This window comes from Ogataea parapolymorpha, chromosome IV (genome assembly GCF_000187245.1).
Source record: "Ogataea parapolymorpha DL-1 chromosome IV, whole genome shotgun sequence".
Classification (NCBI taxonomy): Eukaryota; Fungi; Ascomycota; class Pichiomycetes; order Pichiales; family Pichiaceae; genus Ogataea; species Ogataea parapolymorpha.
Window position 1 is genome coordinate 123,001 of NC_027863.1, and position 23,643 is coordinate 146,643.

At 44.6% G+C, this 23,643-nt stretch overlaps 12 protein-coding genes across 12 annotated transcripts; 6 read left to right on the forward strand and 6 right to left on the reverse strand.

Annotated features, from left to right (window-relative positions):
* Positions 1–88: 88 nt before the first annotated feature.
* On the forward strand, positions 89–958 carry HPODL_00963 (Protein BIM1; the record flags this gene model as incomplete). Its single annotated transcript, XM_014079410.1, has 1 exon — positions 89–958. One exon carries the CDS (start codon positions 89–91, stop codon positions 956–958), a length of 870 nt encoding a protein of 289 aa, XP_013934885.1.
* A 118-nt stretch (positions 959–1,076) lies between these two features.
* On the forward strand, positions 1,077–3,224 carry HPODL_00964 (Mitochondrial respiratory chain complexes assembly protein AFG3; the record flags this gene model as incomplete). Its single annotated transcript, XM_014079411.1, has 1 exon — positions 1,077–3,224. One exon carries the CDS (start codon positions 1,077–1,079, stop codon positions 3,222–3,224), a length of 2,148 nt encoding a protein of 715 aa, XP_013934886.1.
* Positions 3,225–3,438: 214 nt separating this feature from the next.
* Positions 3,439–5,925, forward strand: HPODL_00965 (checkpoint serine/threonine-protein kinase; the record flags this gene model as incomplete). Its single annotated transcript, XM_014079412.1, has 1 exon — positions 3,439–5,925. The coding sequence occupies one exon, from the start codon at positions 3,439–3,441 to the stop codon at positions 5,923–5,925; it is 2,487 nt and encodes an 828-aa protein (XP_013934887.1).
* A 4-nt stretch (positions 5,926–5,929) lies between these two features.
* HPODL_00966 (GPI transamidase component GPI16) lies at positions 5,930–7,723 on the reverse strand (the record flags this gene model as incomplete). Its single annotated transcript, XM_014079413.1, has 1 exon — positions 5,930–7,723. The coding sequence occupies one exon, from the start codon at positions 7,721–7,723 to the stop codon at positions 5,930–5,932; it is 1,794 nt and encodes a 597-aa protein (XP_013934888.1).
* Positions 7,724–7,815: 92 nt separating this feature from the next.
* Positions 7,816–8,796, forward strand: HPODL_00967 (uncharacterized protein; the record flags this gene model as incomplete). Its single annotated transcript, XM_014079414.1, has 1 exon — positions 7,816–8,796. One exon carries the CDS (start codon positions 7,816–7,818, stop codon positions 8,794–8,796), a length of 981 nt encoding a protein of 326 aa, XP_013934889.1.
* A 58-nt stretch (positions 8,797–8,854) lies between these two features.
* On the forward strand, positions 8,855–12,742 carry HPODL_00968 (putative ABC transporter; the record flags this gene model as incomplete). Its single annotated transcript, XM_014079415.1, has 1 exon — positions 8,855–12,742. One exon carries the CDS (start codon positions 8,855–8,857, stop codon positions 12,740–12,742), a length of 3,888 nt encoding a protein of 1,295 aa, XP_013934890.1.
* HPODL_00969 (Nucleotide exchange factor SIL1) lies at positions 12,727–13,797 on the reverse strand (the record flags this gene model as incomplete). The annotated part of the gene is made up of 1 exon (XM_014079416.1): positions 12,727–13,797. The coding sequence occupies one exon, from the start codon at positions 13,795–13,797 to the stop codon at positions 12,727–12,729; it is 1,071 nt and encodes a 356-aa protein (XP_013934891.1).
* A 91-nt stretch (positions 13,798–13,888) lies between these two features.
* HPODL_00970 (uncharacterized protein) lies at positions 13,889–16,350 on the reverse strand (the record flags this gene model as incomplete). The annotated part of the gene is made up of 2 exons (XM_014079417.1): positions 13,889–16,309; positions 16,348–16,350. The coding sequence occupies 2 exons, from the start codon at positions 16,348–16,350 to the stop codon at positions 13,889–13,891; spliced, it is 2,424 nt and encodes an 807-aa protein (XP_013934892.1).
* A 165-nt stretch (positions 16,351–16,515) lies between these two features.
* Positions 16,516–18,210, reverse strand: HPODL_00971 (Vacuolar protein sorting-associated protein 27; the record flags this gene model as incomplete). The annotated part of the gene is made up of 1 exon (XM_014079418.1): positions 16,516–18,210. One exon carries the CDS (start codon positions 18,208–18,210, stop codon positions 16,516–16,518), a length of 1,695 nt encoding a protein of 564 aa, XP_013934893.1.
* A 177-nt stretch (positions 18,211–18,387) lies between these two features.
* HPODL_00972 (putative transporter) lies at positions 18,388–20,136 on the reverse strand (the record flags this gene model as incomplete). The annotated part of the gene is made up of 1 exon (XM_014079419.1): positions 18,388–20,136. The coding sequence occupies one exon, from the start codon at positions 20,134–20,136 to the stop codon at positions 18,388–18,390; it is 1,749 nt and encodes a 582-aa protein (XP_013934894.1).
* A 174-nt stretch (positions 20,137–20,310) lies between these two features.
* HPODL_00973 (uncharacterized protein) lies at positions 20,311–21,639 on the reverse strand (the record flags this gene model as incomplete). Its single annotated transcript, XM_014079420.1, has 1 exon — positions 20,311–21,639. The coding sequence occupies one exon, from the start codon at positions 21,637–21,639 to the stop codon at positions 20,311–20,313; it is 1,329 nt and encodes a 442-aa protein (XP_013934895.1).
* Positions 21,640–22,218: 579 nt separating this feature from the next.
* On the forward strand, positions 22,219–23,598 carry HPODL_00974 (Elongation factor 1-alpha 1; the record flags this gene model as incomplete). Its single annotated transcript, XM_014079421.1, has 1 exon — positions 22,219–23,598. The coding sequence occupies one exon, from the start codon at positions 22,219–22,221 to the stop codon at positions 23,596–23,598; it is 1,380 nt and encodes a 459-aa protein (XP_013934896.1).
* Between the last annotated feature and the right edge of the window lie 45 nt (positions 23,599–23,643).

Sequence of the window (23,643 nt, forward strand, 5' to 3'; positions counted from 1 at the left end):
ATTAAATTATACATTCAGGAGCTGCCTCATTTTATTACTTGCAAGACTACCGTCGCGTCGAAAAACTTCGCGTTGTTTACTTTCTATTATGGCTGTTGGGGCTTCTAGATCAGAGCTTCTGGAGTGGATCAATACCACGTATCAGCTCAAATACACCAAGATCGAGCAGTGCGGCAACGGAGCCGTATACTGCCAGATATTTGACTCCATTTTTGGAGACTTGCCAATGGGGAAAGTCAACTTCAATCCCACCTCTGATTATCAAACTTTGACCAACTATAAGATTCTACAGAGTGGCTTTTCGCGACACAAGATTACAAGAGAGGTCCCAGTGGAGCGACTGATGAAATGCCGCCTCCAGGACAATCTAGAATTCTTACAGTGGATGAGCAGATTGTGGTCAGAAAATAAGCTGGACGATTACGATCCAACAGCACGCAGAAAGGCTACGTTGCCTCCATCGACTGCAGGAGCGTCGTCGGGCAGCCGTCGGGTGTTTTCCAATTCGTCAGCAAACGGTAGCCAGTCAGGCAGCAGGAGAACGTCTCTTACCGGATCGGCTCAAAAAGTCAGAGAACCTTTGCATTCGAAGCCAACGTTGAGTTATTCTGGCTCACGTGTATCCTCAGGATATGGGCCTGGCATTCCATCCGGTGTTCAAGAAGAACTGAAGAACCTGAGAGCTCAGGCGGAAGAAATGAAGCTGGTGCAGGAAAGCTTGGAGACAGAAAGAAATTTCTACTTCAATAAACTACGAGACATTGAAATCCTCACACAGAATCTCAGCGAAAAGCTGCAAAGCTCTGAGCCGGTCGATGTCAGCATGGAGCAGCTAGTATCTCACATCCAGGAAATATTGTATAGCACCACTGAGGGTTTCCAAATTCCTAGCGAAGATCAAACAGATGGTCCGGGAAAGGAAAACGATATCAAGATGGTCGACGAGGAGACCTTCTAATACACTACCCATCTATCTACGCTTGATCTAATATACTCATATTTTTGTGTTTTGGTAGTTACCCGGGCTGTGGTAGTTTCTTTAAAAATAGAGTGGCGATTACTTCAACTTCTTAGATATGTTTTTGAGGGGCTCGATAGCACGTTTACGGCCTGAACAGGCCAAGGTGCGTTTTCAGCAGCCTTCAAGAATTACTCCCCTTCTCGTACGCTCATTCTCATCTGGGCAGCAAATCCGTTTCAAGCAAACGTTTTTCAACCCGAACGAAGAACCAGACAAGAATAAGGACAACAAGAAGAAAAAGAAGAAGGGACCAGATCTCAGCAACCAGCCACAGGACTTCTTCAAAAACACAAAATGGACGAACTGGATCTTTCCTGGTCTGGTCATCACTTTGTTTTTGAATAGCTACTCTAGTGGAGAGAACAACCAAATGACTTTCCAGGACTTCAAAGTCAACTTCCTTGAAAAAGGACTGGTGAAAAGGATCACCGTGATAAACAACTCATTTGTGGAGGCCGAGCTAGTCACCCAACACCCCAGGATAGTTGGATTCACCATAGGCTCGGTTGAGTTTTTCGAGAAGGAATTAGATGAGATCCAAGATAAATTGGGCATTCCAAACAATGAACGTATTCCAGTGTCTTACATCCGTCGTTCCAGCATTTTCTCCTACATCATGCCGTTTGTGCCGACTTTGATCCTGATTGGTGGTACCTACTATCTTGCTAGGCAGTTGCAAAAGCGTGCACCAAACGGTAAAGGTGGCGGGCCTTTGAACAACATCATGGGCATAGGCAAGTCCAAAGCTAGATTGTTCAACCAGGAAACAGATATTACTGTCAAGTTCAAAGATGTTGCCGGTTGTGATGAAGCTAAGGAAGAGATTATGGAGTTTGTCACTTTTTTAAAAGAGCCTAAGAAATATGAGAAGTTGGGTGCCAAAATTCCAAAAGGCGCCATCCTTTCCGGACCTCCAGGTACAGGTAAAACCTTGTTGGCTAAGGCCACAGCGGGAGAGGCTGGTGTTCCATTTCTTTCTGTTTCCGGTTCCGAATTCGTCGAGATGTACGTTGGTGTCGGTGCTTCCAGAGTTCGCGATTTGTTTTCTACAGCCAGAAAGCTAGCTCCTTGTATCATATTTGTGGACGAGATCGATGCCATTGGTAAGTCAAGAGAAAGTGGACCAATGGGTGCGAACGACGAAAAAGAAGCAACGTTGAATCAACTTCTAGTCGAAATGGATGGTTTTGAGGATACCGATCACATTGTGGTTCTTGCAGGTACTAACAGGGCCGATATTTTGGATAAAGCTTTGACTAGACCCGGCAGATTCGATAGACATATCAGCATCGATAGACCAGATATTGAGGGAAGAAAGGCAATTTACAAAGTTCATTTGAAACCGCTGAAGCTTGAACATCCTGTCACGGACGAGTTTGCAGGAAGATTAGCTGCTTTGACTCCAGGATTCTCCGGAGCCGATATTTCGAATTGTTGTAACGAGGCTGCATTAATTGCAGCAAGAGAGGACGCTGACGTGGTCAAGCTGGTTCATTTCGAAAAGGCAATCGAAAGAGTGATTGCGGGTCTTGAGAGAAAAAGTAGAGTGCTGTCACCCGAAGAAAAGAAAACAGTTGCTTATCATGAAGCAGGTCACGCTATATGTGGATGGTATTTGCAATATGCTGACCCTTTGCTAAAAGTTTCTATTATTCCTCGTGGCCAAGGTGCTCTTGGATATGCGCAGTATCTTCCCGGCGATGAGTATCTCATTTCACAAGAACAATTCGAACACAGAATGATCATGGCACTCGGCGGACGAGTGTCAGAGGAGCTGAATTTTGATGACATCACCACCGGTGCTGCTGACGATTTCAAGAAAGTTACCCAGATGGCAAACATGATGATTCTTCGATTGGGAATGTCGAAGAAATTAGGCACTATCACCTTTGAAACGAACAGTCAACAACCACAGGTTCACAAGCTTTTCAGTGAAGAGACTTTTGAACTCATCGATAACGAAGTGAAGAGAGTTATCAACGAGGCATACGAAAAGTGTAGAAAGCTTTTGACGGAAAAATTAGATGAAGTGGAGAAAGTGGCCCAGGAATTGCTCGCCAAAGAAGTTTTGACTAGAGACGATATGATCCGACTTTTGGGGCCTCGTCCATTCGAGGAAAAGAATGATGCATTCAAAAAGTACCTGCTGCCTCCCAACGAGCAGCAGCAGAATCGTCCCGAGGAAGGTGCTCAAGCAGCATGACTTGTATATAATTAAGTTGATAAACGAATATCCTAGGGTGAATGGGCATGAAATAGCCATTTGGATTTACGTTGAAGCTCATACAAAGTAGTACAAGGCGCCCATTTTGCTCTTGGTCACACAGACTAGTCTTTTTTGATTGAGATCTGGTTGAGGCCTATTACATAATCATACAAAAACTCGCTTTTGTATACTAAAAATTAATTGTTTGTTTATGATTAATGACGCGATGAGCTCGCGTGTTAATAGTGGAGGATCAATTATTTCAGGCTCTTCGACTGAATTCTCTCGTATTGAAGCCGACAAGGAAAACATACAGCCCTTAAAGCAAGGTCGTTCTGCCAATAATTTGGTAAAGGCCTTATCTTTGAACAAGGAAACACGGAAGGAAGTTCTTGCTAGAGAAAGAGATCAATTTGAAGCTTCTTTAGATCCTGCTCAGCTTGAAGACCTAGATGATCCGCTGGACCCTTACTTAAAATATTTGGACTGGATCCATACTAATTATCCTTCTGGGGCTAACACAGAATCAGGACTAATTCAGCTGCTGGAAAGAATAACACATGATTTCAAAGACGACGATTACTACAAAAACGAAGTGCGCTACTTCAAAGTTTGGTTGGAGTATGTGAAGTTCAGCGATAACCCGCGAGACATATTCCATTATCTTTACAAGAAAAAGATTGGTCTATCTCTTTCGCTTTTGTACGAGAGCTTTGCAAACTTCATGGAGGTAGAACAAGACTTCAAAAAGGCGGAGGAACTATACCAAGCAGGAATTAATGCCAAAGCCAGGCCACTCAATAGGCTGATCCGTGCATACGAAAACTTCAAGATCAGAAGAGCGCAATCCTCCCAAGTCCAGAAGAGACAGGGATTAAGTGTTTTGCAGAATCCGTCTGGAGGAGGGTTGGAAATGGCGGCAAAGTCAGTGCCCTCTCGCAGCTCTAAAGCTTTTGCTGTTTTTAATGACTCTGAATCAAAACCATCATCGGCCAATGATGGCATATGGCAGCATCTTGATACGATAGACAATTCGAGGAAGGAGAATGTGATACGCCCCACATCTTGGTCGGGAGAAAAGCTTATACAACAAAGGGTGCCCAAAGGGAAAGAGCCTAATTTTGAGGTTTTTAGAGACGATGAATTGCGCTTTCCCGTCACTAAGATTATACACAACCCAGGCAAACGTACTGAGAAGTTTGATTTCAATTTTGATTTATTATACCCTGACAAAGAGGAGGAGAGAAGTCTTATGGAGGTACTGCTTCTCAGTCGTGGCGTGTACTATTTAGCAAAGAAGCGAAAACCTGAGCGCACATTGGAAACACCGTCTAAGAAACACACACTTTTAGTGGACGCTGAGAATGAAACCAAATTGCTTAATTCGCCCACGCTTACATTCTACTCACGCCAGTCCATGAAAGAGGTTCTTCAGATGCTCAATCAACCGTTGAAAGAGACTAAAGTTAACGACGAAGAACCTCCTTTGGATGAAGGACTAAGCGATTTTGTTACGGAAACTATTACCAATCACACACCTGCTACGCCAAAAAAGTTGACGAATGACGATACCGGCGTATTGAGCTCCCCGTTTGTGGAAGAGCCTCTTCACTCCGAGCCTGGAAAAGGGGATGTTTTGATCAATCCCTTTGATCACAATCTGCAGAAAAATCTATTATACAAGCAATCATCGCACTTCTCACATTATGACAATTACCACCAGTCAACCACCAAGCGCGAAAAATGCACTATTCTAAGAAATTTGCTGAAACCACATGCTGCTCCAATAATGGGTAGTCGTCAGTTGATGATCGAATTCGAAGGCGAAACGTTTTGTTTTACGAAACAGCTAGGAGTTTTGGATAAAGCAGCCACATATTTGAGCGAGAAATCAGACGGATCAGCTGCAGCAATAAAGGTTTGCTCACCTCCAGTAGAATGGGAATACTATATCCTCAAGCAGTTGGAAGTCAGAGCGCCGGGAACCTTCATTAAAGTTATTGATTTCTATAAATTCGAGGACGAGTCATACCTGATCTTGCCATACCTGAAACATGGAACCCTCTTGGATCTGATTCAGCTGACATCGCAATCAAAATCAATCAAATTGGAAGAATCGATGGTTATTTACCTCACTGCACAGCTGCTAAAGCAAGTCTCTATTCTGCATTCAATAAGTATAGTCCACGCCAACCTCAAGGCAGAGAACTGCATACTAAATCTGACACCAAACACGAAGCCTAGCTACCACGACTTAAAGTTGATTGATTTTCAAAACTCAATCGACTTATCGCTGTTCCCTGAGAATGTTCGTTTCTCTGCCCAATTGTCAGCTAATACCTATCCTGCGGATGAAATGTGGAGTTCTTGGAGGCACGAGCCTGACTATTATGGACTGGCAAACATCGTTCACATGCTGTTATTTGGCAGAGAATTGGGAGTTCTGAAAACCAGTTCAAATAATATCAAAATACGTGAAAACATGCCAAGCTACTGGCAGAGAGAATTATGGAACGAGCTTTTCAAAGTTCTCTTAAACTCACAAGATCTCGATTGCGACCAAGGAGCTCCTCTCAAATTGCTAGCTGCCAAATTCGAGAATTGGGTTAATCTCAACTGGTCATCTTGTGGTCTCTCCAAACAACTGGCAAAGATCACAGATTTTTTGGACGACCAAAGGAAGAGGAATAAAATATAATGCATTATGAACGTCTAAATAAACTTTTGATGCGTTGGGCGCGTTCTTTAATTCTAGATCGTAATATGGTGATCCTGCTTTCCTTCAGCCTCAACTCTGCTTCTTCCTCCGTCACGGTTTTCTTTGTCAAGAGATTGAAGATCGAACCAAAAGCCAACGACATCACTGTAGAGGTTAAAATAATAACATTGTAAGGCATAGAAAAGTCGGGCGTCGGAAGAGTTAGTAGTGCCGTAGTAGTTCTCATTTCGTAGACCACCTTTTGCGAGTCGCGATCTAGGACCGATATCACTGCTGGTTCAATCTCAAAACCGTGATTTGCGTCTGGTGGGTATTCTGCGTATAATAACATGGCCTTGTCAAACTCAAGAGAGAGTTTGATTTTCGTGTGCGCAGGGATGCTGACGAGCAATTCCAAATGAGATGGTTTTTGTCTGTCAATTGCTGGATTATATATTATGCCTTTGACGTAGTGGTCAAACTGTGGATCCGATACAACGTGCGTAACAGTAGAATTTATGGTTAATGTCAGGGTATGGAGGTAAATGCGGACAAACCATGGTATCGATTCAAAAATAATGATGTCTAATTCTTCATCGGTAGGATTTTTCACATCTATTCTGAACCCCCCGGAATCCTGGGAGTAGCCAGAGAGGGATCTGGATGCAAAGATTGGAGGACTTTTCAAAGGCTTGATCTTTTTTGTGTCTTTTGCTTTGAACAGCAAATTGTACTCATTTGTATCTTCGATCACAAAACATGTCTTTTCGTCCTCCAAAGTGGGTGTTATCTGGGTCTGGGTTTGGATTTCAATACTCCAATGCTCCAAATCGAGGTCTGCACAGACTTTAGTTGGTTGTGACGCAAGCAATGCACCACCTTGAATATTTTTGCCAAAGAGGTCGGCTAAGGAGAATTCCAGCTCCGAGATATCATCAAGAGGAAAACAATGGAATGCATCAAAGGGTTTTGTTGGGTCGCATTTGAGTTCTGAGCCAGGAGTGGGTTTAGGGATAGGCATTCGGTTGCGTTCCAAGGTCATTGGTACATCCAATATCAAGTTGATGGATTGTTCCATTTCATAATGGCATTTTATTCCCGAGCAGTGGGTAGTGACATCAATTGACATGGAGGACCACTGCGAGTTGAAGACTTTGTGTCCGGTTAGTAAAGACGAGATTCCTGCTTTGCCTTTGGTTGGGAGAAGCTTCAGAAACGGCGTCAAGTTTTCAGTGCAGACAGGTTCCCGGGGCAAAGCGCTTCTCAAAAGAAAAAGATCATTTTTCAGAGACACGTTTTGTTCAAACATAGCAGCTGTTGGCTGGAATACCGTAGCAGGATAAGTTGTTGATGAAGAATCAATGAAATTCAGGGAGGCACAGAAAAGGCCTGACAAAGAGTTAGCCAGTTTGATCCAGTCTTTGAAGACAGTGTCCTCGTTTTGGCCTTCAAGAACCGCCCACAATTCGACACCCGTTCCCCCGCTATGTTTACCTTTGTACGGTAGTTCCCCATAAACTTCGGGGTCATACCATCCCTGACTGAACCGAAGATGGAGTTCTCTTGTGCTTGTCTCCTGGAGAATGGGTCCTAAAAGCTTGGAAAACGTAGAATAATGGAACGTCTTATCTTCGGGCTCGTACAACTCAAACTCTGTTGAATTGATCTTGAAATTAAACGAAGCAAGTAGGTTGTTACGTTCTAGAGGCTTAAATTCCAATGACTCCTCAAAAGGGTACTGCACCGATGCTCTACAAAGTGCGCAGAGCAACAGAACAGGAAGAAGCAACTCTCTCATTCTATAATTTGAAGAAAAAAACTAAGGGCCCTTTGTTTTTTAATTATTTTTCTGTCAGATTTTAATAGGGAAGATCCAAAACAAAGACGCGTATGTTTGATACAACAACCATTCGACGCCGAGGGCTGTTCGGAAAAGTGTACAATAGCATTTTTGGACCGTCACCCAGTCCACTAAATACCCAAACGCCAATTGAGGATGAAGATCATGTGACTGAATATAATACCTATTTGAATAGTGAAGGACGATATTTAAATGGAGACGACGACATAGCCATTGATGACGAGTTTGATGATACCAGAAGCCGCAGGAGCTCGGCGATTGCTCCTCCTATGACGCCGTCACGTTTGGATGACGATTGGAAAATCAGCGACACTCTAGAGAGAATAAGGATGAGCCGAGAACGCTGGCAGCGGAACGACCAGGTTCCTGGCGAGTTTCCAGAACCCATTGCGGAGCCCGTTCAAGGAGGACTTGCTGAGCACATAGAACAGAACAATCAGCTCATCAGCAAGCTGATTCGTGATTTTGATTTGGTTACCGAAAATGTCGAGTTGCAACAGCTGCGGACAGAAAATGCCGAGCTGGCTTCGAAATACAAAGCTTTACGCGAGGAGTTCAAACGCGAGCTTGATGCCAACAAAGAAATCTTCGATGGGTACTACGATCTGTACACTAAATACAATGAGACGAAAACAGAGCTCTCCAAGCTGAAGAAAGATGCCAGCGACAGGATTGGCGAGCTCGAGCTCGAAAATCAGAGACTCAAGGTGGAAGCACGTTCCAGACGGCTCACGTCAGACGACCAAAATCTTTACTACAAAAGCCAATACGAAGAGATCAAAAACGAGTTGCAACTCAAAATCCAAGAGGAGAAAGCCAATCAGCAGCGAATACGAGATCTGGAACTGCAACTACATGAGCGATCCCCAGCTAAACCAAGGGCTGTCACCTCAAACATGCTAGACCAAGACTCCATTCAGCTGCTGCGCGAACTATATGCCGATAAGGAGGTTCCCAGTTCGGGCATAGACTCTTGGATTAGCCAACCGCGTATCAAGCACGCAAGTTAGTTGTATTATAAGTTACGATAATATTTTGCACCGCCCTATTATTAAAACTCCGATTTAAATGTCGGAGAAGACCAGTGATATAACAAAGTCTCACAGTATCGAGCCTTTGGAATATACCCCCTTCAATGAAACGGGATATGAAGATACAGAGGAAAACATATCTTTTACCAAAACGCATCCTGTGAGCATCAATGTCCATAATCTTCAGATATCAGCTCGCAAGGGTCCTAAAAAGATATTTGGGCGAAATGCCAAAAAGAACAGCAATGAGTCAACAAAGAAACAGATCCTACATCCCATGTCATTTCACATTCCAGAGAATACTCTTGCTTGTATAATCGGAGGATCTGGTTCGGGAAAAACGACGCTTCTGAATAGGCTTGCCGGTAAACAAATTACGAGCTCAACACTCATTCAGGAGGGGTCAGTGACCTATAACAATGATTCAGACCTCTCGAAAATTAGACACGCGTACGTGATTCAGCAAGATATACTGATTCCTAATTTGACTTGTTTCGAAACGCTCATGTTCGCTGCTGAGCTCAAACTGCCCAAACTTACCTCAAAAACTGCTCGTGCAAAGCTCGTGAACGAGATTATCATGGAGCTCGGACTCAAGGAGTGCCGTGACACTCTTGTTGGAGACCGTGTGAACAAGGGGCTCAGTGGGGGTGAAAAAAGACGGCTTAGTGTTGCTATCCAGTTGGTTTCCAATCCATCGTTATTATTTTTAGACGAGCCAACAACGGGTCTGGACAGTTATAATGCGTACCTGCTCTGCGAATCTCTCAAACGGCTTACAAAAAGATTGGACAAAACCATCGTCTTGAGTATTCATCAGCCTAGAGCGGATATTTTTCGGCTTTTTGACCAGGTTTACATTCTCAGCAAGGGACACATGTGCTATGGTGACACCTACGAAAACGTGTTTAACCACTTTGCCTCTCTAGGATACCCTATTCCGGAGAATGTCAATCCAGCTGACTTTCTTATAGATACCACAAGTATCGACTCGCGAAATCCAGAGCAGGAAGCCATATCTTCGAAACGCGTGTATTTCATAGTCGAGCAATGGAAACAGCGAATGGCAAAAATTGAGCTACCGGTGTACAAAGATAAAAATACCGATCATGGCGACGAAACGTTCCAAAAGGTGGGGCGGGCCCCTTTTTGGAGAGAGCTTCGCATTTTGATTCGAAGAAACTTTATTCTCGAAAGAAGAGACCCAATTGGATACGCAGCATTGCTAATGGAAGCTATTCTTCTTGGTTTAATGACAGGTTGGCTCTATTTCAAACCAGGAAGTTCTCTAGTTGGCTTACGTTCCATACAAGGCTCTTTGTACACTGTCTCATCTCTGCAGGCATACTTGTTCCTGCTCTACGAAAGCTACCGGCTGTGCTCCTTGGATTTGCGAGTGTATGACAGGGAGCGATCAGAGCATTGCATCTCAATTCCTGGGTTCTTATTGGCACGCAGGATCGCCAAACTCTTCTCCGAGGATATAATCATACCGCTTCTGTTTTCCCTGTGCACTTACTTTATGGTTGGTCTTCGAACAGATTCGTCTATTTATTTCTTCCGTTTCTTTGCGGCAAACATACTATTCCATTTAAATTCCATGGCATTTGCAACCTTGGCTGCCTCCCTCACAAGAGATGTTGCTCTGGCTACACTCATTTGCAACCTCAATTTCACATTCCAAACCATGACTAATGGAATGTACGTGAATGCAAAGCAGATGCCTGTGTATGTCCGTTGGTGCAAATACGTCGCATACCAATGGTACTCCTATGGGCTTCTCATTTCCAACCAATTCACAGGCTACAGGGGCGACTGTTTCAAAGAGCACGCTGACTCGCCCAATGTGGAGGACATTTGTCGTGCATATACGGGCTCATACATCACCAACAGCCTTGGTTTCTGGGAGAACTGGATAGCGCTCCCATTTGGTGTACTTGTTGCATTTTTTGTGGGCACTTTCGTGGTAGCTGGCGTAATTCTGAAAATTAAGCCTGAGGATGTGACTATGGCCAAAGAGGTGAAACAAAGCGAGTCGAAGTCAGCCACTTCAACCGAAATCCCACGGGCGCTTCCTCAATCTGATCAACCCCTAGACATCCGTGTTTGCGATGTAAACCTATATGTGGAAAACAAACTAGCCCGTAGAGGCAAAAAACAGATCCTCAACAATGTGTCTTGCAATTTTCAGTCGGGAAAACTCAACATCATAATGGGCCCGTCTGGTTCTGGGAAAACATCGCTGTTGAACCTGATGAGTGGCCGTTTGAAATCCACTTTGTTCACTCGGTACTCGTCCTCAGGCGTGGTGTACTTGAATGACTGCCAGACAGAGTTTGATACCATCCGACCTATCTGTTCGTACGTTGTGCAGGATGACCACCATCTTCTGCCTTCCATCACTGTGAGGGAAACATTACGCTTTTCAGCTCGGATGAGACTTTCGAAAGCCAAATTGTCCTCGTCTCAGATCAACGCCCTGGTGGACAGGTTGATACTACAGGTCGGTCTGCGGGATTGTGCCGATACCCTGGTTGGTAACGAATTGATCAAGGGTATTTCTGGAGGCGAGAAACGCCGGCTCTCCATCGCCATTCAGCTCCTGTCGTCACCAAAGATGCTAATCTTGGACGAGCCTACGTCAGGACTGGACTCGTTCACCGCCTCCTCGATCTTGGAATGCCTGGATCATCTTGCAAGCTCTGGAACAACAGTCATAATGACCATCCACCAGCCACGCACTCTCGAAGGTTTTGGCCGCATTCTGCTGCTTGCAAAGGGCGGCCAGGTGGCTTTCAACGGTACGCAGGAAGAATTGGTCGATCATTTCACTTCTATTGGGTATCCTATCCCCAAGTTCACCAATCTCGCTGATTATGTCATCGATATGATATCATACAGCACAACCCATGAGGAAGTGGAGAGGCGCACTAGGGAACGAGTGCGGCACATTGTTGGTGCCTGGAAGACCGAAAATCTTCACCTGATACCTCGTCGGAAGCTCACATCGAAAACAGACCTGTACTCTGAATTCCACGCTTTCGTTAAGCAGCCTGTTGATTTCGTCACTGGACTGTATGTGCTTACGCAACGACAGATCCTCAGCTTAATTCGTGATAAAAACATCCTGTTTGCAAGATGCACGCAAGTGATTGGTATGGGTGTTATTCTAAGTCTGTTCTTTGCGAGACTCAAACACAACAACACAAGCATACAGAATAGACTAGGTTTGATCCAGCAGATCGTCTCCATTTACTTTACTGGAATGCTCAACAATATGGCTGCGTATCCGCGGGAGCGAGACTTCTTTTATGAGGAGTACACCGACGATGCTACCAACTTGTACTCGTTCTTTGTCAGCTACACACTCATCGAGATACCGTTCGAAATATTCAATGCCCTGGTGTTTTCTGTGTTCTTGGTGTTCGTCGTGGGATTTCAATACGATGTTGGCTTGTTCTTCACAATGGTGTACACATCTGCTCTTGTCATCAACGCAGGAGAATCTGTGGGGCTCTCGTTCAACACCATGTTCGATCATCCTGGCTTTGCGCTCAATGTCATCTCGATTATTTGTTCAGTTGGTGTTGCTATGGCTGGTTTGTTAGCTATGACGCTTGACAGCTTCTTGAGAGCACTAAACTATCTTTCGCCGGCGCATTATTGCGTGATGTCGATAAGCAACCTAGTCTTCACCAAAAAACTGAAACTGTATTGCACAGACGAAGAGCGCGTAAACAATGGCCAATGTCTATTCAATACCGGCGAAGATGTCATGGAAAGCTATAATCTTAAGGTGAACCTTAAGCTTTACCTTATTCTCATAGTTATCGTGACGATATGCCATCGCTTGATTCCTTTGGTCCTCTTGAGACTCAAGCTGGTCAAATTTTCGGTAATGCGTCCTGGTCATAGCTCATCGTAGCTCTTTCGCATAGCTTTCGGGTTGCCGAAAATTTCGTGTCGAAGAGATCGGAACTCTTCTAGCTTCGGGTCTTTGGCCGCTTTTAATGCCTCCATTCGCACATTCAGCCACTCCAAAAATTCAGATTTGGCTTTGAAAAGGTTTCTGTTGTTCAATTTTAATTTCTTTAGTTCATCTAAGAGTGTCAGCGTGCCGTCGTCGAGGGCCTTTTGGTCAATCAATGTATCCTGTGCAATATTGGCAAATTGACGATCCATGTCTTCATCCTCAACGTCTCCTGTGATGTCACTTATAATGTGCATGAGTCGCTGCTTGGTGGCTTGATTTTCCAGTTGAGGATACAAGATCAACAGCTTCTTTTTGATAGACTCGAACCCATCAATCAACGATCCGCTATTCAGTAACGACCCAAGTATCCCTAGTCTTCGCCTTAAGAGCACATCATTTTGTATTTTCGCAGTAAGATGGTCAACGAAGTCCATGGGATCCGAGAAATATTGTAGGAACTTTCGTTGTGCTTCTGGATTATTTCTCAAAGAAGATGCCAATATTATAGTAGCCAGCTCCCTAATTTCATCGCGATTTTCATCATCGATTTGTTTCAGTCCTTCTTCGCCATACAGGCCAGATAATCGGATCAATGGCTGTATATATTGCATGGTGTCAACACCATAGTCGGAGTCGGAGCTCATCTCCGAAATAAATTCCAGTTTCCTTAGTAAAGTAGCTGAATCGCCAACTCCATGATCCACAAATTTGGACAGGTAACGAAGGGCTTCAGACAGGTTTTGTTCTTCATCTAATTCCATAATGTCTTCTGGAACAATCACAGCGCCGTTCTCGTTTGGCTGGCTATTTCCCGTAAGTTTAGCCTCTCGTTCAAGTGTGTCTATATTCAGCCGTATATCTAGTCCGCCAGGAATGATTTGTCCCTCTTTGACTGGTTTCCAATCAGTAGAAGGCTCAAAAAGCTCAGGATAGCAATTCAAAGGATTAGGATCGGGGCAAATCAGCTTTGCAAGCGAGACACCACCGAATAAAAGCAAACAAAGCATATATTCTACTGCCAAAAATAAATAAAAAAAATAAACTAAGGGAATGCGATTTTCGTGCACATAAACTATATACAAGAGCAAAAATTGTGCTTTATAGGGGGAAAGTATTCCAAATGGAACTATCGATATTCGTGAAGAGCTCATCAATATTCAGATCGGAGCCCAAAAATTCGAGACCAGTTCCCGGAGTGGTGTCGCTACTACTTGTGGTTTGATCCGGTCTCAAAGCCTGCCGAAACTCTGAAATAAGAGGGTTCCCTTCAATGTAAGGATGCAATCTGTTAGTTATCAACCTCCCAATCCAACCAGAGTCAACTGCGCCCGCAGCATTTGATGCTTTTTCTGCATGATTTGAAAAGGAGTGGCCGAGATAGGAGTCCTCACACTCGTACTTTTTGGAAAGCAGTTCTGCCAGATCCTCAAAATCACTTTTCTTCCACCTGAGCATTATGTTGACATTTAGTTTTTCATGTTCCTCCGTTGGTTCTTTCGCTGTGTTGAAAAGCGAGTCCACCATTGCAGGGTAGACCTTCGCATAGACGAAGGAATGGATTTTGCAAGCAAACCAGGCACTGAAATGGGTTGCTGCAAGTTTTCCCTGGATCTGCAGCCCCTCACCCACTAGATTTTCGACTGTTTCTAGTATGTTATTGCAGACAGCCACCACTTCAGTTTCTGTGTTTCCTTGAATGAACTTTGTATAAGTGACATGCTTCACGCGCGACAAAAGCATGAAATACAAGCACCGGGTTCTGCCTACAGATTGCATCACTGTCTGGGCAACCACGTGCTCGTTTCCGTGGCCAAAATAATCACCAAGACGGAATATGGAGCTGCGTCCAAATATCAAGATAGACATCAAAGAGCGGATGCTTTTCATCAAAAAGTGCTTCGATTTCGGAACATCATTCTTAAGCTCATATTGCAGAAACAGATGGTAGTAGAGAAACACCAACATGTGTTTTATCTCAAGATATTGGATGCATCCATTGATTCGCTGAATTTGAGTAACTTTGTCCTCTGAGCCCAGTGTGTTCGGATCCAGAAACATAAGTATGTCACCTGTCATGTTTTCCTGGTAGGTTTCCAAATCTCTAATCCTTTCAAGCAGACAAGACGTCTTCACTGACCCGCTGAGGTCTGTGACGGTCTCCATGAGTGCTGCAAATAACCGATTAAGCTTCGCGCGACTTTGAAGCACTGCAATAGAGCCACGCTCCACGCTCTCGTTCTTGCAATTTGCGTTCGTTTCTCCAAGAAATACTGGCATTTTGGTGTTAAATTTGTGGATCCTTGGTGCAAAACTCTCATTTTGGAAAGACCATCCAGAATCAACCGTCCAAACACCAAGCCACAATTTTCTCCAGAGGTTGACTTGCTTCGGAGTAAGAGAATTAGTTACGGTTGTCGGGTCTCTGTTAAGTCCCAAAATGTCGGACATCCGCACGACTAATCCAGCAAATGACTCCAAATCCGAATGTTCTCCTTCCATTGGCGAGTGCTTAAATGCAATTCTGGAATACAATAGGTTCTGTAAAGTTGCCAAGGCAGGCATATGAGCCATTCCGCTCCATTTGCTGCAATACGAGGCTGCAGTGAGAAGACGACTGTTCAACGGATGCTCAACAAGATACTTCAGGTTCTCGTCGGTCTTGGTTTCGGCAATGGGTTCCATGTTGATTGTGTACAACGTGAGTTGGCCAAGATGGATCAGATACAATAGCGAAGAAAGCAGGACCAACTTGGTTCGGAAAATGCCAATAATATTAATCTGCTCGTCCTCCATGCTGCGCTGCCCAATGACCTCAGATATCGAGCAAGTGAATTGCTCTTCGTCAACAAACGGATAATGGGGATACCAGAACTCGAAAAAGCGATCAAGCAGTAACCACGCGGATTTTTTAGTGGGCATGACACTTTGCAAATAGCCCCCTAGACCACGTTTTGGCCCATCCGTGTCAATTACAGAGTCCTCAGTAGGCATCTCTGTTTCCTTGTGCAATGTCCACGGCAGCTGGTGCAAGGCTTTTTGCTTGAATACCTCACTCACCTTCGAGTCCTTTTCGTTTGCAAACCAGGGATTTTTCAGATTCAGAAACTCCGTGCGCGCCTTCTCAGTCTTTTTCATGTCTCCCATGTACTCCTTGGAGACCCGTGTGAGTGGATCTTTCATCAAAAGCATCCGGGGAGAAAATATATCGTTGTCAAACATAAGTCTGCCATCGACGTCGAAATCAAAATGTGTATTTCTGAAGGAAATCACATCATCCTCTGCCTCAGACTCTGCCGGGGTTTCCAGTGAAGTCGACGAGCTCAGTTTCCGTTCTAACTCTGACAAGTGTCGTTTCATTTGTTCAAGCTCACTAAGTAAATTTTTCGGCTCTGGGGCCGCGTGCGGAATGCAATCGTTGACCAATAGATCAGGTAGCTGCTCGGGAACCAAGACCGGGCCATAAGTCCAATCTGGCTCAACGTATTGGCACTCGCTGGCCGTGCCCCGTTTTATGCACACCTATAATGGTTAATGATAGGCAATGATCGACAACTTACCATACAAGCGGGTTTCCCACGATCGCATTTGACTTTACGTCTGCGACAGCTCACACAGGCGGATCCTATTCGAGTCCGCTTGCGCACTGGCTCCTGTATATTATTCATGATAAAATAGTAGTATCGCAAAATATATTGAAGCGGCATGCACAGCCTGAAATTTATACACTACAAATCGATGAGATTGACAGGTTCCTGGACTTTGGGTTTTTCGGGCTCCTGTTTCGGAACCTCCGTGTATGAGGCCACGGGAGATAGTTGATCGGGTACAGCAGGCGATGCTGGGTAAAATTGAGAAGGAGATGATGGAACAGGCTGCTGGGAGACGGAGTTTAAGTGAGGCAACGGAGCATACTGGACGTTGTAGGACCCGGAGTTTTGCTGAGAAATAGGATCAGAAGCCTGAAGAGCAGCATATTGCGACAATGCTGGCGCTGGTGGGGGTGCATAGTATGCCTGCTGAGGGTACTGTCGATACGTCTGCTGTGATTGGGCAAGTCGGAGCTGTAGTATTTCGTCGTAAATTTTCGTGACCGCAAAAGTCTTCGAGTACAAGTCTTGATACTTTTCCAGGTTTGCCACTTCCTTTTTCAATTGGAACTCAATCTTGGGTTTGATTTGGTTTATGCTAACAAACAGATGCTTTAAGGCCTGATCGTTAGTGATGTTTAGTTTCTTCTCGACAGGAGCAGTTTTCAGGTTCTGCACAAGTTGGGCAAATAGGATAATGTTCTGATCTTCAACGCCGGTGATGCTATTGTAGTCGATCTGCGGTGCCGGCCTAGGAGAAAATGTTTGGGGTGGTGGTTGTGAAGCTGGAGGGGCAGAGCTGTAGCTTGGTGTGTACAAAGAATTCACGCTTTGGCTCTCAGGAAGCAAATTTGAGTACAGACCACTTGGCTGAGGTGCTATTTCTAACTGTGATACAGGTGGAGATTTCACTGCTTCCTGTTTTTGGAAATCGGCAAGACTAGCTGCAATGGCGGCCTTCATTTCCTCATCGTCTTCCTCTGTCGGAGCAGCTTGTGGCGCTGGTTTTGACGAGACGGAAGCTTCTATGGGAACGCCTGACTCTTTCAAAGAGAGTTCAATTGCACGTTTCAAATCTTCATCTTCATCCCCTGCGGGCGTATCATTCTTGGATCTCTTTTTAGACAACTTTGACTTGCCTTTGTGCTCCTGGTAACATGTATCACAAACACGAACCGGTATCGTTATTCCGAGTTCTGGTAGCTCGCAAGTGTTTGAGGAATGTGTTCCACAGAAGACTCCACCACACGAACGACAGTGATGCTTTCTGTTCAAAAAGGTAAAAAGCGTAGAACACAGCATGCAAGCATCAGAATCTTCCCACTCGGGAGCGACCTTGGATTCTATCAGCGTACTCTCTATCGCATCTGTTATCATCGGAAACTGAAATCCCTCTTGCTGAAGTTTATTGTATATTTGATTGACGTAACCCAATTTCGGATTAGTGCTGAACATGATCGACCACGACTGTATCAGTTGTAATAAATATTCCTTCACCGTGTGATTCAGAGTCTTATCATGTAGCGTGGACACTATTGGGTCTATGAACTCCTTCGATGAAATGTCAAACAAAAAGTGTTCTCCACCGTTTTTGATGCAGAAGTCAATAAGCTTCAACGCAGATTTTTGAAGATTTGGGTTCTTAGTGCTCATAAAACGCCTCTTAAGAGCACGCATTGCATCTTTGGATGTCACTTGCTTTGAACGGATCAAGTCACTGATTTCAAGCGCACCGGCAAGATCGATCTCGCCGTTAGGAATGGACTCCGAAGCTGCTTCGCTGATTTTGTCCTCGATCGACACATTAGTATTAGTTCGCCCAAACCAGGCCATTGTTGCTTAATGCTTTGTAACTGCTCAAAATCACTTGCTATCGTTATAGATAAATACAAAATGTTGTGCAGATTCAGTTTATCAAGACAGTTGTGGCAAAATTAAATTCACCTATTCTATCTATTTCACTAAAAAAATCCGGCGCGCCGATCGACGTGCGCATCTAATGATATCCCTTCATCCACTTGCCACCGAGATGGCAGGACTCAACATGTTATAATCCACAAAGCTACTTGTGCTCTTTGCTGGCTTCAATGAGTTGCCAGAATCGTGGGCCATTCCGTCCTCAATGGACAGTTTTATTATAGATTCCCAGTCACTTGTGATCACGAAGTAGCTCTGACAAACGGAGACGAAGAATAATGCGATCACCATGCCGATCCAGAGACCAAATAGCTCGAGTCTGAATTTGAATGCCAACAAAAATGCCACAGGAAGGGCAACACAGTAGTAGCTGAATAAATTGAGCCAGCCTCCAATGTACTGTCTCCCTTGACCTCTGAGTATACCAGCAGTCACGCAAGAAATAACATCGTTCACCTGATATATGGCACCAATTATGAGCACCCGTCCTGCTAGTTGTATCACTTTTGGGTCCTGAGAAAATAGTGACGCAATACTGTATCTGAAGGTAGCCAATATAGAGGCATTGAAGACCCCGAAAATAGCAGCGACCAAGAACGCAGCCCTGGTGACCTTCTTGGCAGCATCCTTCGATGCAGACCCAATGAACCATGCAACTCGTGTTGATGCTGCCACAGATATTGCAAACGGAATCTGGTAAATTGTCACGCAGGTGGTCGAAACAACAGATTGGGCAGCCAAAGACGCAGTGCCAAACCGTGACGAGGCAACAGAAAGTATCTCAAATGCAAGCCACTCAGCTTCAATCATTAAGACGCTCGGTGCAGCCAAAGTGATTGCTCTCTTCCAATTGGTGAACACTTTAGTCGATAGACGACAGAAGCATTGTCTTCCTTGAATAAAGTAGGCATAGTATAGTAGCATAAGCGCCATCAGCCAGTTCGTGATCACCACTGCAGTAGGCGCTCCAATGAATCCTAATCCAATGTGGCTATCATGAACTAATACAAAGTTCAATAGTAGATTTAAGGGAGCACAAATCACTAGGACAAATGTGGACGCTTGAAATGCTCCCTGAGCCTGCAAAAACTGCTTCAGCACCTCGAATGTCATAAATCCAGGGACTCCGTATATCAGTATTCTTAGGTAATGCGTTGCCAGCTTACACAGCTCGTCGTCAGGAACTATAGCGCGTAGTAAAGGGTAAGAACCCCAGTACCAGAAAATAAAGATGGGAACAAACATCACCCATAGCATCAGATAGCAGCGCAGCGCGTTCAAGCCAACAGCCTCATAGTCCTTCCTTCCAAAAGCTTGAGGACACAGTGTAGATAAGGATGAGGCAATTCCTTGAATAATACCGTAAGATGAGATATTGGCCAACAGGTTGGATAGCGAAACGGCAGCCAGCTCTTGAGAACCAAGACTTCCAGCGCTGAAAACAGATGCAACTGTCAATGAGTATTGTAAAAGAAATGTTGCAATCAAGGGAATCGAAGTTTTGATCAGAAGCTCGGTTTCGGTTTTGATTGTAGTTTCGACCTCACGCAGTGTGCCATCATCATCAGCTTTTATTGGAGTGAAACCGTGGGCATTTAGCTTTGAAGAAAGCAAAGATGCTCTTCTACTTTGAATGTACGAATCTTGAGTGACTGACCCATAATCGCGAGTGGTATCTGAATTTAAAAATGACGTAGACTCGTGTTCGCTAGAGGAAGATAACGAATCGCTACGTTTCCTCCACAGCACTGGGCTTCCCATTTGAGTTATTGATCCTCTGCGTGTCCCACCATTTGGGAAGTTTGAAGGTGTCACGTTGTCGAGCACCTCGTGGAAACTCATCAAATGGGTTTATTTCGTTGTCGAATTTATTTTTTGACGGCTTATCAACATGCATTTGGATGAAAATATTTAGTGATGTGAATTGAATGCGAATTAGCTAGTTTTAGCATGATAGTGAAATTGACCTCAACTGCTAATTAAGAGTGGCTCTTTATATTTGGTCTAAGTGTAAAGTCATGGTCTACGGTCTTGCATAGCAGTGGTTTTAGCTGCTCGACTCAAAATAGCATTGATATCTTCCTCAGATCCACTGCGACTTTGTCTAATTTCCGGAGCTAGATGCAATGGTGTGAGCTGCAGGCTTTCGAAAAGCGACGCTATAGGCTCAGAGGCATTGGTATGGATTGGAGTTCGTTGTCTCTTCTTGAAAAATTCTCGAATACTGAGTCTTCTGGAGCTGTTGGGAGTGTCCAAGTCAGATGAAAATGTGGAACCACTGGAGTATTCTCCTGTGCTGCTTTGGGTTCCATCGCGATTTTGCTCCAGCTCCATGAAGGCCTGTACAATATCAGAACTTGTGTCGAAGTGCTCACTTGGCGTTGAGGGAGCATTATGTTTAGTCTTTGATTTGATGAATTCTAGCAGCCCTCCATGGAACCAGGACGCTTGGCGCTGTCTTTTAATGATCTCTTTTCGTTTCTGCTTTAGTGTTTTTATTTGCTGATCGATTGCGTCAACATCGTTTTTCTGCACGTCGCTTGAATCGCAGTCCTTATTTGTTTCCATTGTTTCTTTCGTGTTCGAGAACCTCTTCGAGTCGTTGACAATATCACACACATCAGTAAAGGAACTACGACGTGAAGTCTCGCCAGGGTCAGTTATCACTTCCTCTGACTTTTCTTCCTCCTTTTGGCTTTCTTGAGCTAATTGCTTCTCGGAATCACACACACTATCTAATGTTCGGTCTGCATCTTCTGGCGTCGAATGCTCGGGCTCAAAACATAGAATGTCCAAGTTTGAAGGCTCTGTTCGGAACTGCTCCAATTCTTTACTCGTTGGTCTCTGGAATAAGTTGTTGTTCAGTAATTTTGATCGAACTGGAGAGTCCCTATAATTGCGATTTGTATGTGCAGCAAGAACATGAGCAGAAGCAGTGTTCCGGAAGCTTCTTAGAGAATTACTTCTTACCGATACCTCGTCCTTGAACGAAACCGTTTTTTTACCCAATTGCTCCTCGTCCACTAGTTTGTTTGGTTTCATGATGGACTTCAGCATTGAGATGTGTAAATTACCTTCTGGGCCACCTGGGTTGTGTGGCTCAATTTGCTCTTTGTCATCGTGCACAAAGGATAGCGGGATGTTGGTGACTTTTGGAAACTGCACAATGGGGTTGGTATTCAATTGTAACGTTCCCCAAACATCAAGAAGCTTAGGCTTGGGGGCAGGCTTTTTGCTCAGCCTCAAACTACCGTTTCTCCGCCTTCGTCTTCTTGACACAGTCGATACGCTGTTGGAAATGGAATGGTCGTCAGTCTCGTCTAGCCCTAAAGACACCGTTGCCATAATTAGGGATAAATCTATTTAGGCTCCTTATTTTTCACTCGGCGCGAAAGAAAATGGGCACGCGGCGATCGACGACAGGTCGATCGTCTCTACGTTCCAGCTACATGGGAGTTGTAAGATGGCATTACTAAGTAATCTGCAATGATTAGGATCAACAGGCTTGCTTCAGAAAACTTTGCATTCTGCTCCTTGAGCTGAACGTCTGTCCAGGGGCTCAAATCTCAAACAGAGCTAAGGCACCCTTACCCTCTTATCTCCTTCATGAATTTTTTTTTCTTTCAAATTCTTTCTAGAAGGCCGGGTAACAAAGTCAAGAACCTGCTCCAACTCTCACAAGGAAGCTCCATTGACAGTTCCAGTATGTCGTAGGTGTGTATAGCGTGCTCAAAAGCTTCTTTACTGATTCTTCCAGCAAAATCTTCGTTTCAGAGCTGGATAGCCCACCAAGGTATTGCTCTCGTGCGTAATTTTTGGCACGCAGACGACTCAAATTAGTCAATAAAAAATTTTTTTTCACTATATAAAGAGGAGACATTCCCACATGAGAATTTTTCTGATCTTTTAATTAGTACATTCGTAATGGGAAAAGAAAAGACTCACGTTAACGTCGTTGTTATTGGTCACGTCGACTCTGGTAAATCCACCACTACCGGCCACTTGATCTACAAGTGTGGTGGTATCGACAAGAGAACCATCGAGAAGTTTGAAAAGGAAGCTGCCGAGCTTGGTAAGGGTTCCTTCAAGTACGCTTGGGTTTTGGACAAGTTGAAGGCTGAGAGAGAAAGAGGTATCACCATCGATATCGCTTTGTGGAAGTTCGAGACTCCAAAGTACCACGTTACTGTTATTGATGCTCCAGGTCACAGAGATTTCATCAAGAACATGATTACTGGTACTTCCCAGGCTGACTGTGCTATTTTGATCATTGCTGGTGGTACCGGTGAGTTCGAGGCTGGTATCTCCAAGGACGGTCAAACCAGAGAGCACGCTTTGTTGGCTTTCACCCTTGGTGTTAGACAACTGATTGTTGCTGTCAACAAGATGGACTCTGTCCAATGGTCTGAGGCCAGATTCGAGGAAATTGTCAAGGAAACCTCTAACTTCATCAAGAAGGTTGGTTACAACCCTAAGACTGTTCCATTCGTCCCAATCTCTGGTTGGAACGGTGACAACATGATTGAGCCTTCTTCTAACTGTCCATGGTACAAGGGATGGCAAAAGGAGACCAAGTCCGGTGTCGTCAAGGGTAAGACTCTTCTTGAGGCCATTGACGCCATTGAGCCACCTGCCAGACCATCTGACAAGCCATTGAGATTGCCATTGCAAGATGTCTACAAGATTGGTGGTATTGGTACTGTTCCAGTCGGTAGAGTTGAGACTGGTGTCATTAAGGCTGGTATGGTTGTTACTTTCGCCCCAGCTGGTGTTACCACTGAAGTCAAGTCCGTCGAGATGCACCACGAGCAGCTTACTGAGGGTCTTCCAGGTGACAATGTTGGATTCAACGTCAAGAACGTTTCCGTCAAGGAAATTAGAAGAGGTAACGTCTGTGGTGACTCCAAGAACGACCCACCTCAAGGATGTGCTTCCTTCAACGCTCAAGTTATCATCTTGAACCACCCAGGTCAGATCTCTGCTGGTTACTCTCCAGTTTTGGACTGCCACACTGCCCACATTGCCTGCAGATTCGACCAATTGCTCGAGAAGATCGACAGAAGAACCGGTAAGAAGATCGAGGAGAACCCTAAGTTCGTCAAGTCTGGTGACGCTGCTATTGTTAAGATGATCCCATCTAAGCCAATGTGTGTTGAGACCTTCACTGAGTACCCACCATTGGGAAGATTTGCCGTCAGAGATATGAGACAAACCGTTGCCGTCGGTGTCATCAAGTCCGTTGACAAGACTGCTGCCGGTGCCGGAAAGGTCACCAAAGCTGCTCAAAAGGCTGCTAAGAAATAAAGCTGATGCAAATTTGACCCTAGGTGACGTATATATCCTATGTAT